We start from the raw sequence: 15,725 nt of genomic DNA on the forward strand, positions 1-15,725 counted from the left end.
CCCATTAGCTGAAGCGAAGGGTGCGCAGACGGCGGCTGCGGAAGGGAAGCGCGGCTGCGCGTCGCGCTCCTGCACCCGGTCCCACCCTGGGACCGGGAAACTGGAAACGCTCCGACATGAACGGAGGTTGAAAAAGCCTCGCTTTGCGGGCACGGAACGGGCACGGAGCGGTTCGTCCGGGCCGGCGGCCGCACGGAACGCAGCCCGCGCCTCCTTCCTCTAGTGCCAAGCGGAGGGGGCATCCCCCGGCGCATCCCTCCTCCAGTGCCCAACGGCGGGGGCATCCCCCGGCGCATCCCTCCTCCAGCCGCGGGTTCGGGGAGCAGCGGGCAGCGGGAAAGGCCCCGCCATGGGCCAGGGGGACACATCACAGGCCCGGGGGACCTCGGGGCAGCCCGCCGAGGGGCCGGGCAGGGCCCCGGTGGCACCGGGGGGGCACAGCGGAGGCGACGGCGGGTCCCGCAGGGCCCCGCGCTCCTGCCGCCTCGCCCTCCACGTGACCGAGGCTGAGCCAATCGCAGCGGCCCCGCGTCGCCGTGGCAACCGCCGGTAAACAACATGGCGGCGGCGGCGCGCTGAGCGCGGGGTGAGTGCCGAGGCAGCGCGGGGCGGGGGGCGCGGGGGTCACCCCTCGCGGTTCAGGACCCCTCGCGGTTCAGGACCCCCCGTGCCCGTGAGACCCCCCCGAGCGATCCCCCGCCCAGGGCCCGCCCGCACGGGGACCCCCGGGGCCGCACCGGTGACGCCCGTTATTTTGAGCCCCTTTTTGCCAACGATCCTTCAAAAAAAACCGACGCCACCGGCCTTCTGGCTGCGCGTGACGGTGACAGGCTCAAAAAACCCCAAATAAAACTGCCCCGATTTCTTATCGGCTGCCTCCCGGCCAGCATCGGGTACCAGCGATCCCCATCAGTCGTGACTCACACGGGTTCGCGTTTCCTCGCTCTCAAGCAGAGAAGAACCGTTTTCTGCAGCTGCAATGGCATCACAAGCGTCAGCTCTGACATCCGCTCCTGCCCTGATGCAGCGGGCACCGCTGCACCTCACTCACCCGGGTTTCACCCCCCTCTGCTCTCCGGCAGCTCCTACAAACTGTGCCTCAAGGATTTAAACTGTTCTACAAGGCACAGATTTAGTTGTGCGTGGAACATCCACTCTGCCCAGGAAGCAAGGATGTATGGATTGGGAAGACAGGCTGATGAGAAAAATGTACAGTCTGGGCTTTTTTGGACAGCCTTTTCAATTACATTTAAAAGCATTTGCCCATCAAGCAAGTCCTCCCAAAGTTAATGAGCCCAAGCTTTATTCTTGCATACTATCCCCTCTTATTTTTACTGAAAGGGCAGAGCTGCCCACGTTCACTGCCTCCGTTGGTAAGGCTTTTCTTACCATCCTGCATGTTTTGCAATGACTGTAGCTCTCTCTCCCCTACATGTGTCCAAAATCAGATAAGTACCAAAAGGTTCCCACATCCTCAGCAAGCCCTAGAGCACATTAGACACATTAGAGTCTCATCTATTTTTACAGTTCCATTTTAGGTCACATCCTTTCTACAGATCTTAGAACAAAAACTCTCTTTCCACTCCTGGTGAAGTTTGTTGCTTCTGTTAATCCCAGAGTATTATGATTTTTGTTAAAATACCTCAATATTACCACTTTCTGCCTCACTGCGCAGTGCAGGATGCTCTATACGAGTATCATGGTCTTCTGACAGCCCCATTTTGTGTTCACTCTTCCCAGCTGCTGAGATTGTACCTTCCCTCGGGTCCTGGCTATAACGAGTGGCCACAACCGCTCATTAGTCTGAGGGTGCTTATGAGAGTGAATGGACTGGGCCACCCCACTTCCTCCTGTCCTCTCTTTCCCTCAGCATAACCTCAGTATTTCTTTACCTGCTTTTGGAGAAGTTGTATCCAAAACGCTGACCTGTTTTCTTTCTTTCATGCTTTTCGTGCCTCTTCTCAGAAGACGACAGGCTGTCTCGTAGGACAAAGAATCCAGCGCAAGGCAGTCTTCCCTCCTGCTCAAGGGGGACAACACTAAAAAGAATATGCAGGGTAAAGTCCCTCAACAATTAGGGGATTCTGGGCCATCACAGTTTCTCAGGGACAGTCTGGTGGACCCAATACCCCAGGCCAGGGCTAATTCCTGCGGTCCCTCTCCTACTCTTGCGTACACAGTGTGCTGTTGGTGACACAGCCATTTCCCTACCAGTCAGGAGACAAGGGTACTCTACCCAGTACCCCCAAAAGGTGCCCTTGTCCTACCCACTGTGGCAGAACAGGAATTCTTGTGTGGGGTCCCCTGTGGTGTAGATAAGTCTCTGATACTGATCACCATTTTAGAGAGCTAACGTGTTTTTGTGCTTTCAGGCGCAGCTCACACCGACATGGAGCTTGTGTCCTCCATGATGCAAAAAATCACTCTGTTGGAACAAAAGATAGAGAAACAAGCACAAGAAATCCAACTGAAGGTAAAAATCCTGCCCCTTACTGAACCTGGTCTGTGCCCTGCTTTGATGGTTGAAGTCACAGTAGCGTGACACCTGCTCAGACCTAGTTTGGGCTAAAAAAAGTCCATCTGTAGCCTGCTCTGTTAATGACACAAACAAGTCTTTGCAAAGCAATTGTGTCAGTCCTTGAGGTGGGAGAGTGGGCAGTCCCTGCTGTGACTTCTTGAAGAAAAGACTCTCCACACCCTTGCCGGATCTCTTTGTGTTGTTGCAGCTTAGAATAAATACTCTTTTTTTTTTTTTTTTAAGAGATGGCTGCAGAGATGCTGGTTTTGTTTCTAGATCAGCCACTTTCTGCAGGTCAAAGCATGAGCTGTGCCTGTGCAGGAAGCACAGGGGCACAAGTCCGTGTGTCCATCTACGGCTCTTGTGCAGCTGGAGGAGGGGGAGATAGGTCAGTGTGTCCCTCACCTGTTCTTGGAGCAGTGCATTTGTATCCCACCCTTCATTTGAGTCTAATTAAAGTATTTGTGAGGTGATACAGCCTTTCTGACCCTTATTTTACCTGTCTCTGAGTGGGGGTGAGAATACGTGCACCAGTGACTCACCCAGCCAGGACTAATTACGCAAACTGTGCCGCAAGGTCCTGAAGGCCAAGGAACTAAACAAGGTTATTATTTATTCTGGTCCTGAAGGACAGGAGGATTGCTGAACTTGAAGAGAAGATGAAGACTCTTCAGAAAGGAGAAGGTAAAAATTGTTCTACCCTTGGCACCTTGCTCCTACCTGTGGGAGAGCTACAGAGCTCCTGGTACTGCAACAGAGGAGGCTTGGAGACCTCCCTGAGCCATCCTTGCCTTAAAAGCCCAAGAACCTCTTTGGTGAGTGGTACCAGTTACACACACAGCATGGTTCCCCAAAGCAGATCCGCACTTCAGACTTGCATCTGTTACTCGCTTTTTCTTGTGTGGTGCAAAACATTATTTCCTGACCTACTTTCTCTGGGTTACTAAGTTTCTATGAACATAGACCAACCACACAGATACCTGAGGACAGTCAGGAAAAAAAAAAAAAAGAGCGGTTGATATTGCAGAGTTCAAACAGGCTGGAAAAACAGAGCTACTCACAGCTAAGTGAAACCAAAAATCTGCTTGGGAGTCTCAGTGTTACAGGTCCAGGCTCACTTGTCCCGTAAAGCAGCCGAACTCTAAATTGAACCCAGCTTAGAGTGAGTCACTGAAGGTCTTTCCCCTCATTCATTTCCCTGGAATCCAGCAGTTCCCCAGCTGAGCCCAGACATGTTTCCTACAATGGTTGAACTACCTTGTTAGCACAAAGCTGTGGCAAGTTCTCCGTTTCCTGAGCAGAGAACAAGAATATGCCTGTCAAACCACAAACATGTGTTTTGTACCTCATCACACATTGTTCTAGCCATTCAGCCTAGGTTCCTGGATCCAGCTTTAGTGGACACCTGCTCATTTTTTTAATAGGTCCCTTAAGACTGAGTAAGGCAAGCAATTCTCATCGTATAATTGCAAACAGCACTGCTCACATCAGCTTCCTCCAGCATAAAACTTCACCAGTATCGTTCACAACTATCTTTTAGTCTGTCAACATCCTTATCAAACTGCTGCAGGTTGGATTGTCAGGGACCAGCATGGAGAGCTCGTGTTCAGCTCCTGTGTTGTACGGGCCTGGGTTCACTTATGGTACAGGCAGGTACTGCTGGGACACCTGCGCTGTGACACAGGTTATGTGTAGCTCTTCTCTAAGGCTGTGCACAGAAAAACCAAGTCTTCCCTTTCAGATGCTCCTGACTCATCCACAGCAGAGGAACTGGAAATTAGGTGCCTTCAGCTGCAGACCCAGGTCTGGGAGATGGAGGTGAGACACCTGCTTCGCTTGCCCTAAGCCATCTGCACCTTTGCTGTGAGATCGTTGCAGTCCCAGATGGCTTGGTCCTTTTCAAGCTGCCACTTTGATCATCACAATTCTTCACCTCACTTCTCTGAAAAGAAAGAAAAGGTTGGGTGTAAGCTACAGAGCAGCAGGAGTTTTTTTTTTAAATATACAAACATTTGTGCTTTCTGTGAGCCTCTTCATTTTGATTTCTAGGACTGTAGAAATATTCTTTGCAGCTACTACAGTCTTGGGAGATTCCTGTATCACTACAGATACTTCCATTCTCCCTTTTGCCTACTACAAGTAAAGCTGCTACTACTACCCTGCCAGTGAGTTTGTCTGTCTGCCAGGGACAAAGAGCCCCAAGACATACCCTCTCTTTCACCTCCACTTCTGCTTGTCGCAATCACAGCTGACCACTCTCCGGCCTCCCTTTCTAGTTTTTTGAAGCTCTGGTCTACAATGTTGACTTGTACTTCCCTCTTTCAGCGGTTTCTAAATGACTACGGTCTGATTTGGGTTGGAGAGAGACATGAACAGCTGAAAGATTTAGAATCGCTCAAGGATGAAGAAGAGGTGCCAGCAAGGAGCCTCTGGAAGCCAGGTAAAGCACCGGCACGCTGCTGAAGCAGCTATCCTAACTCCTGCTGCACGCTTAGAGAAGGTACGATACTCCCCAGAACAGACAAGCATCAACGACCCAGAATAGGGGCCTTGAGAATTCGTGATCTTGTGCTGAGGTCTTCACATCAGGCCACCTCAGGGACAGAGACGGGAGCAATTTAACAGAAGCTAAGCCAGGCAGAACGCTGGTATTTTTATAAACTTATATTTTATAAGCCCTGTCTAGGGGGAGAGGAGAGAACCCAATGGCTCAGCCATTTGGAAGGACACTCTCACAGCAGCTGCTTTCTGAACAGTTCACGTTCCCTAAATGTTTGAAGCTTGATTGCTCTAATAACACTGATGTAAAACGGGTGGAAAATGGAATCAGACGCTTTGTGTATGTAGTAGCTGTAGTAACTTGCCCACATTGTCTGGCTCCATCAGAGAGTATTGTTTGTCTTTCCTCCCAACCACCACGTGAGTGGTTTAATTGAGACCTGATTGTGCTGTATGGGGTCCAAGCATATTTGGCAACGGCTTTTTAGGAAGTGGTAACAGAAAAAAAGAATAATACTCGGGCTGTACAGCCAATGCTGCTTCCTAACCACTGTGCAAATATTAGCTAACTAATCCTTCCCTCCCTTAGATACAGGAGAGAAGATGAGGGAAGTAGTTGAAATAATTTCATTGCTTTCAGCTCACTTACCCTTTTTAAGGGAGACATCCCCCACTCTCCTTTATCAAACCGTAAAAAAGCAGAACAGAAAATACCAAAGGCTTTACCTCTGCCTACATCTCTTTCATTTCCTCTTCTTATTTCCTTCTTTATCATCACAACTCTTCTACTGCTTCACCCTACCACCCTTCTCAAGCACCCAGATAAACATCCTCATCCCAGTCCCAGCAAGAGCGAGCACTCTGCTGGTGGCAGCCGCCTGTGCTTACACTGGCGTTTCCTCAGCGAGTCCGCCCTGATCCATTTATCCAATCTAGTTAATCCCACTAGTTGAGTTCCTCGCTGTGCATTTTACAGCACCACGGTAAGGGACAACACAACACTTCTGAAACGACAACCAAAGACAAGGAGCTGAGTCTCCAAAGAGCTGGTTGCAGCTGCAGCTGGCTCCGGAGCTCTTAGCTTGCAGCGAGAGGGTTGTTTCCCTGCTGCCCTGCCCCTGTGGCTTTGCACACACCCATGCAAACACCGCAGCACCGGTGTTGCACCACACTTTGTGAAACTGCGGAAGGCGAAGCGTGGAGAGGCAGCGCAGACGGTCCAAAAATGTCAGGACTCAAAACGCGCCTCCAGTTCCCACAGAGGCGAAAGCTGCTCCGCCGGCATCCCCCTTCCCCTGTAACTCTGATCCCTCTGCCACAGGTGATGCGGTTGTTTCCAAACACCAGGTTGATTTCGATTTAATTTTGGAAAACGTGAAGGATTTGAATGCGCTGGCTGGAGAAGGCATTTCTCAAATCCAGCACACGCCTGGGGGTGCTCGGCTGAGACAGCCGGAGCCCCTCCCGCTCACGCTCTATCAAAATGGGATGCTCATGTGCAACGGACCCTTTCGGCCCTACGAGGACCCATCCACACAGGTACGGAAAGGTCTGGAGAGGAATTAGACTTAGAGCCACCCTGCTATCATTCCCTAAGCCTCAGGAAAAGGGAATGTATAGGAATAGGGCTTGTGAGCTCATCTCAGTCCTAAAAAGAAGCAGCTACTGAGGCCTCCAGCTTCTCACCTGCATTCCCATGGTGCCTTTAAAGACTAGTGTATCTTGGTGTACTAATTTTTAGAGATGGAGATTCTGGACCTTTTCTGCAGCCTTTTCTGCATGGCAGTAACACCACAAACAGGAGCTGCTCAGAAGGAATCTATCAGTCATGAGATAAATAGGAAGCCTGGGGTGTGACCATGAGCTCTCATTTTGTTTCAGCAATGCCTGCAGGATATTATGGATGGCTATTTCCCTTCAGAGCTGCAGATGCACTACCCGGACGGCATCCCTTTGCAGGTAAGCAGCGCAAAACCCTACTCATCCGCTTTGTAGAAGAAGTTGCTGTCTTGCTTCCCAAGAAAATTGTTCAGGTTTTTCACTAGTCTGCTAGACGCCTCCCAAAACAAATTACATTTGAGGGTTGTACACGCAGCTTAATTCCGTGCACGTGTGTCTCGGGAAAGGGTGTCTGGGAGCACACCTGCGAGAGCCGTTACAGGAAGTCAGAGAGCATTTCGGCGCTCGGACTGAACGGTTTCTCTGCCTCGGTGAATCTTGGCTTGGAACACGAGATCTAAGAGCATAGCAGGCTTTGTAGAAGGCAAGTAGCACGTGCAGCATCTGAAGAGCTGTAAGAAAAAGCAGGAAAAAAGAGTTCTCAAATAGTTGCCTCGGAAAAGCTTTTAAAAACAGATTGAACACGTATCTCTCAAGGAGGATGTCGGGAGAGTTTATTTTGCTACAGTTTAAATGGATTTGGCCACCTGAGGTTCTTTGGGGCCCTGATTTTTGATTTCTCAGAAATGGCAAAAAGCCAAGGCCATATTTTCAGGCAGAGAGCCTCAGAGGACTCTAATCTAGGTCTTCAAGTGCTTCCGAAACGTAAGCAGGCACAAGCAGAGGGGTGCACTGGCCCACAGCCACGAAGAAAGCAGGGCACGACTGCGTGGGCAAGTACGAGGTCAGGACGGCCAGAGGGAGCTGGTAGGTGCAGCAGTTCAAGTCAGATGGAAGAAGGAGGATTATTATGTGAGGCTCTTGGGGCTGTGGTTTCCTTTATCCATGAGTAGCTGGCCACATCTGGAAGCCACAGTAGAGTAACCTGGGGTAAACACAGGCACAGAGCGCATCCACTGGACACATGGGCAGTCAGCCTAAGAGGAACCCAGACAGAAAGACTGCCTCTATACAGCTGTCCCCGCTGCTGGGGGGCTCAGGGAGCACTCTGCCTTCCTTGGGTGGTTAGAGCCATCCGACAGTCCCTGCTGCAGCTTCTTTCTGCCAAAGCCCTCTCCAGACCCAACCTGCTGCTTTCACAGCACTTTCCGCCTGGAGAGCATTTTCAAGTGCTGAACGGACACGGAGGAAAGGCCAGGTCTGAGGATATTAAAACTCGTGGAAAGGAGCAGCTAGCTAGGATCTGTTGAGATAGATGAACAAATCCCTTGCGGGCTGGGTGGGCTGTCCCAGAGACTTGATGGTCCCTCAAGATTTGCTTTGTTTGAGAGCTTACTGAGCTGGAAATGCATTTCATTGAGTTTGGACAGATGAAGTAGCTTCCAAGAAAGCAGCTCTCTTGGTTTCAGTTGGGGTTTATAACTGTTGGTTGTCATTGCTGTAGTTTAGCGGGCTCTGCTGGAGTAAGAACAAGCTTGTGCAACAGCCAGATTTGCTTATGGCAGTTGGCCTTAATCCAACAGGTCACTGACAGAAGGGACGTGGTATTTCAGGAGAGAGACCTTCCAGGGAGTTTTCCTGGCCACGGCCAAGTGGTTGGCCATTCGAAATCAAGTCAGGTGCAGGAAACCAGCAAGATCCCAGGTAAATTCTTAAACCTGCCTCAAAAACGCAGCTAACTGCCAAAGAGCAGAATCGAAACCTTACTAGGGCAGTCCAGCTGGTAGGAGGGGCACGTGTAAGGTCTCAGCAAGGAAGGCAACACTTCTGGGTCGGAGTCCCAGTGTTGCTTCAGGAGCTGGGAGCCAGGCAGCACACATGGTGTCCTCTAATCATTAAATCCTCCTGAAGAATGAGACATGACAAGCCACAAAAGACCAAAAGAGCAGCAGGATTCCAAAAACATATCTGCCCCGTGCCTTTTGAAAGGCCAAGCTCCTCCTAGCTTCACTGTTATCAGCATCAAAGGATGCTGAGGGAACCCTGCAGATCTGGGGGTGGGGGGTACCTTGCAAACAACCTTTGGTTCTCCTACAAACTCATACTGTAAAGGTGGACATCTTCAAGCCAGACCAGCATTAACTGTATCAAATATGGGACGATTCCTCTTCAGACTTTCATAAGAGAATATGGGACATAAGGTGAGGTCACAGATTTCTCATTTTGATTCTAGATTCTTTCAAGAGCTGGAAAGTCAAATGCAGTCAGTCATATAGACACAAAATAGTGGGTTTGTGCATGCATAACCAAATAACCCAAACACTTGCATTGCCTGTCAGCAACATCTTCCTATTTATATGAAACTTCACTACTTGCTCGTTCCTCTCAAGGGCATTCACAAACAGAAGCTGTGCTAAACATTTCCTTTATCCAAGTAGTAAGAAAAAAAAAAAAATTGCCCAGTACCACTACAGAAAAAGGAGAGGACACCTACAAATACACCCTCATTAGAGGAAAAATTTTCTAAATGCTTAAAAATTGTCATAGTTCCAGTTTTTCCTGTTCACAGCAGGGCTAACCAGGTTTCTATCTGTTGTGCCTCGCAGCTGCGGGCTGAACGGGCTGCACAGTTGCTCACTATTGATGTTGACGATCTTGTGGGCCAGAAAGTGGGACAAGCTTCAATAGAGGAGACCAAGAGCCAGTGCCAGCCTAGCTGGGGGAGGTTAGAGCTCTCCCTGTCGGCTGTTCCACTCTCTCCGTTCACCAAATCAACGTATTCTGGGGGAAAATGGTTTATCAAGAAGGACACACACAGACATGTCTCCCCTCTGCTCTGGCAGGTCCCAAACTCTCCTTGGAGCAGTTTCTCAACAAGCTTTCTAAGTTCTCAAAACGTGGAGGAGAAGCAACCGGTGTCCAAGATTCAGCCAGAGCAGCACAGCAGGTATGAGTGGACCCCCCAAACACTCGCAGGAGGAGGCCAGCAGTGATTCCCACACTAGGAATTCCTCAGGTCCTCCCTCCTCCTCCTCCCAGAGAGGCTCTACCAGAGCACACGTGGCATTTTGGCACCTGCTCCTGGGCTTTCCTGGCTCCGTGTAGAGCAGGCAGTGGTACCACTCACCTCGTTTGGTTTCAGGGCTCTGATGGAATATGGAGCAGCAAAGAGATCCTGATGGAGACACCCAGGCTGTCTACCATGGAGAGGTACAGGCATGGTCCCTCCATTCCTACCCTGTCAGGCTCTCATCTTCCTCCTATTTCATCACCAAGTGTTTATTTCAGAGGTTTCAGTTGAGAAAGTAAACGGACTTGTCCATTTTATCTTATACCTTAGAAATAATTTAAAAAAAAAAGGGCAAGTTTGGTCTTTTGGGAAGACCTCTGTATGATTCATGGTGTACCTGCCATCTTTTACATCTCTAACAAAAGCTTCTGTTGTTCAAAATATTACTTATTGCTGTGAAATACTTCTCCTGACAGCAAGCCAAGGCCTAAAAGTTTGAAACCATCTAAAGAGCTGTTTGCGGTCATGTTAAACGGGAGAATTCCTCCAGGAAGCTGATGCCCAAGTGGGAGGGCACGCTAACAACACTTTTCCACTCATAGTCTTCTGGCAAGATAAGCCCCAAATAGCTAATGAAAAAAAAACCCAAGCAGATTATTTTTAATCAAAAAAGTAGGGCGAAGTACTTACCAGACAGCCGTGATCTAAAATGAAAAAGCTAAAAAAGGTCAGCAACCCTCTTTCCAAGGCACCTCTAAGCAGGGAAAGCAAAGCAGCAGTTTGATCTGTGGGTTGGTCTGCTTGCCTTGTTCATCCCAAGGACATTCCCAAACATGAAACGCCTCTGCCTGTTCGAATCACCCAGCAGAGCCTTCGCTCCTCAGCTGAAGAGGTTTTCTCACCTCCAGGGTGAAGACAGCTGGAGAGGCTGAAGCTTCTGCCCCTGACGTCTGCACCCTCCGCATCAAATCTGAGAGCGGGGAGCAGACCTACGTGGTAAAGATGCTGTTCACAGAGACCATAGGGGACCTGCGCCAACACCTCGCCCATGCCAGGTAGGCGTCGGACTTCCTCCCTCCTCACTCCCTACCCAGCCCTGTAGAGCCCCAGGGAAGGTATCCCAGATGCCACCCAAGGCCCTGGAGCTGTGCTTCAAACGGATCAGCCTGAGCTGAGCAAGGCTGGGGGTGCCAGTCACAACCCCAGGAGCTGCTGGGCATCCTCTGCTGATTTGGTTCCACCACCAGAGACGCTCTGTGGGCAGCACTGCCAGGGTCATGCCTAGCTCAGGGCATTTCATACCCACCTTCGCCAAAAGCTGACACAGCAGCAGAGAAAAGCTTCTTTCATCCTCCCAAAATTGCCATCTGACCCAGGTCCATCACTGCCTTTGCCCACTTCCAGCTGCTCCGCAGCGCTCACCTCTTGCCACCATTCCCAAGGCATCGGTGAGGAGGCTGAGCTGCAGCCTTCAGCTTGGCTGTGGGATGAGCTGCTGGATAAACACCATCCTTCGCTTAGCCAGCTCTATATCCCAACGCATTTAACGCTGCCCAAGGCCTCACATGTCCCTTTGGGGACAGTTCCAGACAGCTGAGGGGACCCCTTTGCTCTTCCCCTCTTCCCAGATCCTGCTGCAGGCCGTAGCTCTGGCCTCTGTCCGAGCCCACGATGAGCTCACTGCTGTCGGGATGCAAGAGCCTCCTTCCCCGGCGCAGCTGCGCGGGCTGGAACAGCCACTCCGTGCCTGGCTGCTTGCACTTTGGGCAGGAAGCCCTTTTTTCTGCTCGGCCTGTGCTTGTGGAACGGTCTTTCCCTCTGCTCTTACAAAACCACAGCTGGATCAGCCAGAGCATCTCGGCAAAACCTTGGGGGATCCCGTGTGCGGGAAAGACTGTGCTGTTCTTTCCTAGGGGTGGAGACTCCGACTCGTATGAGATCATCAGCACCTTTCCCCAGAGGGTGTACGCTGACAACTCCAGGAGCCTGCAGGAATGCGGGCTGATCCCAAACGCCTCCTTGCTGCTGCGGAGAAGAGACCCCTCCCAACAAGAGGGGGGGACACGGCTGCAACCAGCTTAACAGCTCCTACCAGCAGCTGCTCCCTGCAAAAGGAAAGAGCTGCCTTGCACCACCAGCTGTCACAGCCTCACCCAGCTGGGACGGGAGTGCAGAGGGGTGTCTTGCTGGGTTCAGTGTCATTGTGCTGTTACCCGGAACGGAGAGAAGAGCTCGGAGGCAGCAGTTTGGCCTCTCCCTTTGGCAGAGGGTGCCAGGCCCAGTCCTGCTGCCTCACGGGCAGATGCTTTTCCCCAAGACGGGTGGGCTCCTAACACAGGGGCGTTCATCGGCTCAAACCTGAGGCTGGGGTTCTCACCTCTGCAGGCTGGTCCCCACCCAGGGAAGGCCACCAGCTTTGCACTGGTACCAGACAGTTGCTCAGCTGGGCTCAGGACAGACAAACAGCCAGGATCAGTTTGCTTTCCACACACAGCTGCTCCCCAGGGATTTCAACTCCACTTACACCATGAGAGAAACTGGTTCAGTGATACAGTCCCTGGTGAAGCTAAACCCAGAGGCCTTGAAGCCATTGCAATGCTGGGACCGAGCCAGCCCCATCTCAGCCAGGAGATCCTGCTACTGGGTTTCCTGTACGTGAACAACTCCTTCCCTTGGCCAGCCCCCAGCTGCAGCGGGGCCCAGGCTCACGGTCACACTGAGCCTGCCCGCAGCGGCCCCGAGCTGCTGCAACAGGACACCATGTCATTGGAGAAGAGCATAATCCCTTCGCTGCTTCTCTGCTGAACTCTGAGTAAAGCATCTTCCTCCTTCTTCCTCCTTGCAGGCCCCCTTCCCCACATTCTTCCTGTTTCAGCTGTGACAAGCTCCCACTTGACTCCCAGCTGCCGACACTCCCACTTGTGCGAGGCAGCACCTTCTGGCAGGTTCCCTTTTAGCAGAGCCCCAGCCCTCATTAAAGGCTCCCAATAACACCATTTATTTAAGTTGCAGTTTCTGCTTCCATTAAGATTTCAGAGGCGTAGTTGCTGTGGAAAGGGGCAGGATGCCCGGAGCTCTTTCCAGACCCAGACCCTGCTTCAATACAGGAAGCACCACTCACACAAAACAGCTGCTTCCACGGGCTCCCCATGACCAGTGACTCAATCCCCACAGCTCTAACTTAGTTTCCTCCTTTTTCCACCTATAGTAAATACAGGAGTGTACAGGGAACCCTCCTATAGCGTAACCTTTTCCACTGCCCTCTGCTGTAAAGGCAGTCTGTAACTCACCACGTAATTTTTGTGCCAGGGGGTTGTTTTTCACTCCTATGTCTGGCTGAAGCTGTCCTCCCCCAGGCTGCCATTCCTACCACGCAGAGCAGAGGAATGCTTGAGAGAGGTACCTGTCACTGCCGCGCTGTAGGATATTCAGACAAGTCCTGGGAGCCTTTGATTAGCGGCAGCAGTCTAAGGTGTTAAGATCTTTTGTCAGGCTGCAGCAGCGAGTACAACTGACTCAGCTTCTCTGAGCTGGAAATGACTCAGAATCGTTACGTAGGCTGATGTTTAACCTGTAGTCAAAATAAAACCAAATTTGAAAGAAACCCACAAGTACTAACGTGAAAGGTACAGTAACATTTAATAGCATCTCGGAAGACAACACTGGTTATAAACTTGCTTTTTGGCAGGAAAACAAAATGCACTTGGTCCAGGTTGCAAAAAAGCCAACTCAGAGAGGAAAGATAAGACAGCTGGAGCATCAGCTGTTCTGGAGCAGCCCTGAGCCATTAACGCTCACAAGGGAGCCCTGGCACTGGAGCAGTGCTGGTCCCACTTCTAGGCCCATCCATCCCCCCTGGCAGCCGGCTGAGCGCCACCGGCCTTCGCCCCCAGCCCTGGCCTTGTCTGCGGCGGGTGGTCAGACCCCACCGTTGTGCAGTATTTTTGCATTAAAACAAACCAAACAGAAATCAACTTAGTTGCCATCATCTGCGCAGTTGAGATAAAAAAAAAAAAGGAAGTGAGGCAGTAGGATTTACAATTTTAACAGCAACTAGGAAAAGTGGGAAGTAACATGCAACCCTAAGCCCTTCCCTCCCGAAGCAGCAGCTCTCCCTGCAGAGGAAAGGGCCGACGGCCAGCCGCACTTCGCACACCCCAGAGGCTTTGCTGTTTACGGAGGCACTGGAAGCTGCGGTGTGAGCCAGGCCCAGCTTTGTTCAAAGGCCATGCGCAGCGAGCGTCAGGCTTTCTTTGGGTCCCTCGGAGATGATTATCAGGGTTAGGCGGGGGGAATCGTAGGCAGCTGCAATGAGTAGTTTTGGTCATGGGTTTCCCTGTGCTGGGATACAGGTCGCGGTGCCAGGACAGTGCTGACAACCTGGAAGTGAAGGTGGTCGGAGATGAGGGTGCTCAGGAAGGCAGGTAGAGTCCAGGATGGGAGGGGAGCCCAAGGCTCAGGCCAGCTTCAGGAACTCCTGCAGAGTGTTTTGCTCCACTGCTTCCACAAAAAGCTCATAATCCTGCAGGGAAAAACCACATGGTTGCTCACAAGGCAAGAACAAGCTGTATTCTCCCATCAGTCAGGCAGCATGGGGTCTCCGGAGCACGCAGCACAAACTGGTTCACAGCACAGGTGACAGTCACACGGAGGATGACAGGATGACAGCCCCGCTGCCCATGGGTCACCCAGAGTCCCCCTGCCTGGGTCCCATTTTTCACAAGCCACCGTGCTCCAAACGGCCGCTAACCCTGGCAGCACCTTGTCCATGCACCTCACAACAAGCGCTTTTTGAAAGGTGTCATGACACCATTTGGAGCCAAAACAAGGGGACGGGATTCCTGCCCACCACCCAGCTTCCATGATGCTCATCCCCCAAGCAGAGCACCAGCCTTACCCCACAGTAGTGGTCTCCATTGACAATCTGGGGTGGGATAGCTTTGGGGTTGCCTGCCTTTGCCCTCATCTCCTCCCGGAGAGCGTTGTCTTGGGAGATATCCACCAGCTCGTACTTGATGTTTTTCCCATCGAGGATTCTGGTTACTTCGCTCTGTTGGGATTTGATCTGGAATCCAGGTGGGAAAGGCAGGTTACGGGGAGCTGGAAAGGGGCCCAGAGGGTGGATGCGCAGCCCAGCACAGCGCTCACGGAGAGACCGCTCCTTACGGGCCAGACCCCCCCGGCCACGGGGCTCGGCCCTGGGCGGGGGGCACCCCGCAAGGCGAGATGGATTCGGGGGGAGAAGGGAACGGTGCAGCGCGAGCAGAGGAGCGGACACCTGGGATGGGGCGGGGGCGCCTCGCAGCTCCCCGGAGAAGAGACGCCCACCCAGGGAAAACGGAGGGGTGTCCCCCCCCCTCCCGGGGTGTCCAGCCCTGCCCCGCCGCCGCCGCTCACCTCCCGGGAGCCGGTCACCGAGGTGCTGTAGACCTTGAGGGTGCTCATGCTGCGATCGCGGCCGCTCCCTGCGCTCAGCCCGGCGGAGGGAGGCTCGGAGGGCGGGGGGGAAGGAGGGACCGGGCGGCCCCGCCGCCGCCCGCCATGTGACCGCGGGGACCAATGGGGCCGGCGGGCCCGGGCATGCGGCGTCGGCGGGGCCCGGCCCCGGGCAGCCCCCGCCCCGGTTCCCTCCCCCCCACCCCCGGCCACGGACCGCTTGGCACGAGTGGAGCAGAGCAGCTTTATTTCACACGCAAAACACGCGGTACAAACACGGCGCGGGAGACAAGGGCCGGTAGAGACACGCCGCGCCCGACGCGGCACCAGGGAACGGGGGCGAGAACGTGGGACGGGGTGGGAGCGGGTCCTGCCCCCCCGCTCCGGGGTGCTGTGCCCGGCGTGGGGAGCGGCAGGCACAGGGACGGCAGGCGGGATCACCGTCTGGGCCAGAGGGGCCCAGTTTTGCAGGAGGATGTGCTG

General features: G+C 52.7%; 2 protein-coding genes across 2 annotated transcripts; one reads left to right on the top strand and one right to left on the bottom strand.

Annotated features, from left to right (window-relative positions):
* The first annotated feature begins 349 nt into the window (after positions 1-349).
* UBXN11 (UBX domain protein 11) lies at positions 350-11,888 on the top strand. Its single transcript, XM_086625897.1, has 13 exons — positions 350-549; positions 1,342-1,373; positions 2,373-2,473; positions 3,148-3,202; positions 4,260-4,336; positions 4,844-4,958; positions 6,339-6,556; positions 6,899-6,976; positions 8,380-8,500; positions 9,640-9,743; positions 9,939-10,006; positions 10,715-10,861; positions 11,720-11,888. Exons 1-13 carry the CDS (start codon positions 350-352, stop codon positions 11,886-11,888), a joined length of 1,485 nt encoding a protein of 494 aa, XP_086482023.1.
* A 1,555-nt stretch (positions 11,889-13,443) lies between these two features.
* SH3BGRL3 (SH3 domain binding glutamate rich protein like 3) lies at positions 13,444-15,290 on the bottom strand. Its single transcript, XM_086626190.1, has 3 exons — positions 15,204-15,290; positions 14,704-14,871; positions 13,444-14,328 (listed from the first exon to the last, which is right to left on the bottom strand). The coding sequence occupies exons 1-3, from the start codon at positions 15,249-15,251 to the stop codon at positions 14,263-14,265; spliced, it is 282 nt and encodes a 93-aa protein (XP_086482316.1). The 5' UTR covers positions 15,252-15,290; the 3' UTR covers positions 13,444-14,262.
* Positions 15,291-15,725: the final 435 nt, after the last annotated feature.

Source organism: Tauraco erythrolophus, chromosome 24 (genome assembly GCF_009769465.1).
Source record: "Tauraco erythrolophus isolate bTauEry1 chromosome 24, bTauEry1.pri, whole genome shotgun sequence".
Lineage (NCBI taxonomy): Eukaryota > Metazoa > Chordata > Aves > Musophagiformes > Musophagidae > Tauraco > Tauraco erythrolophus.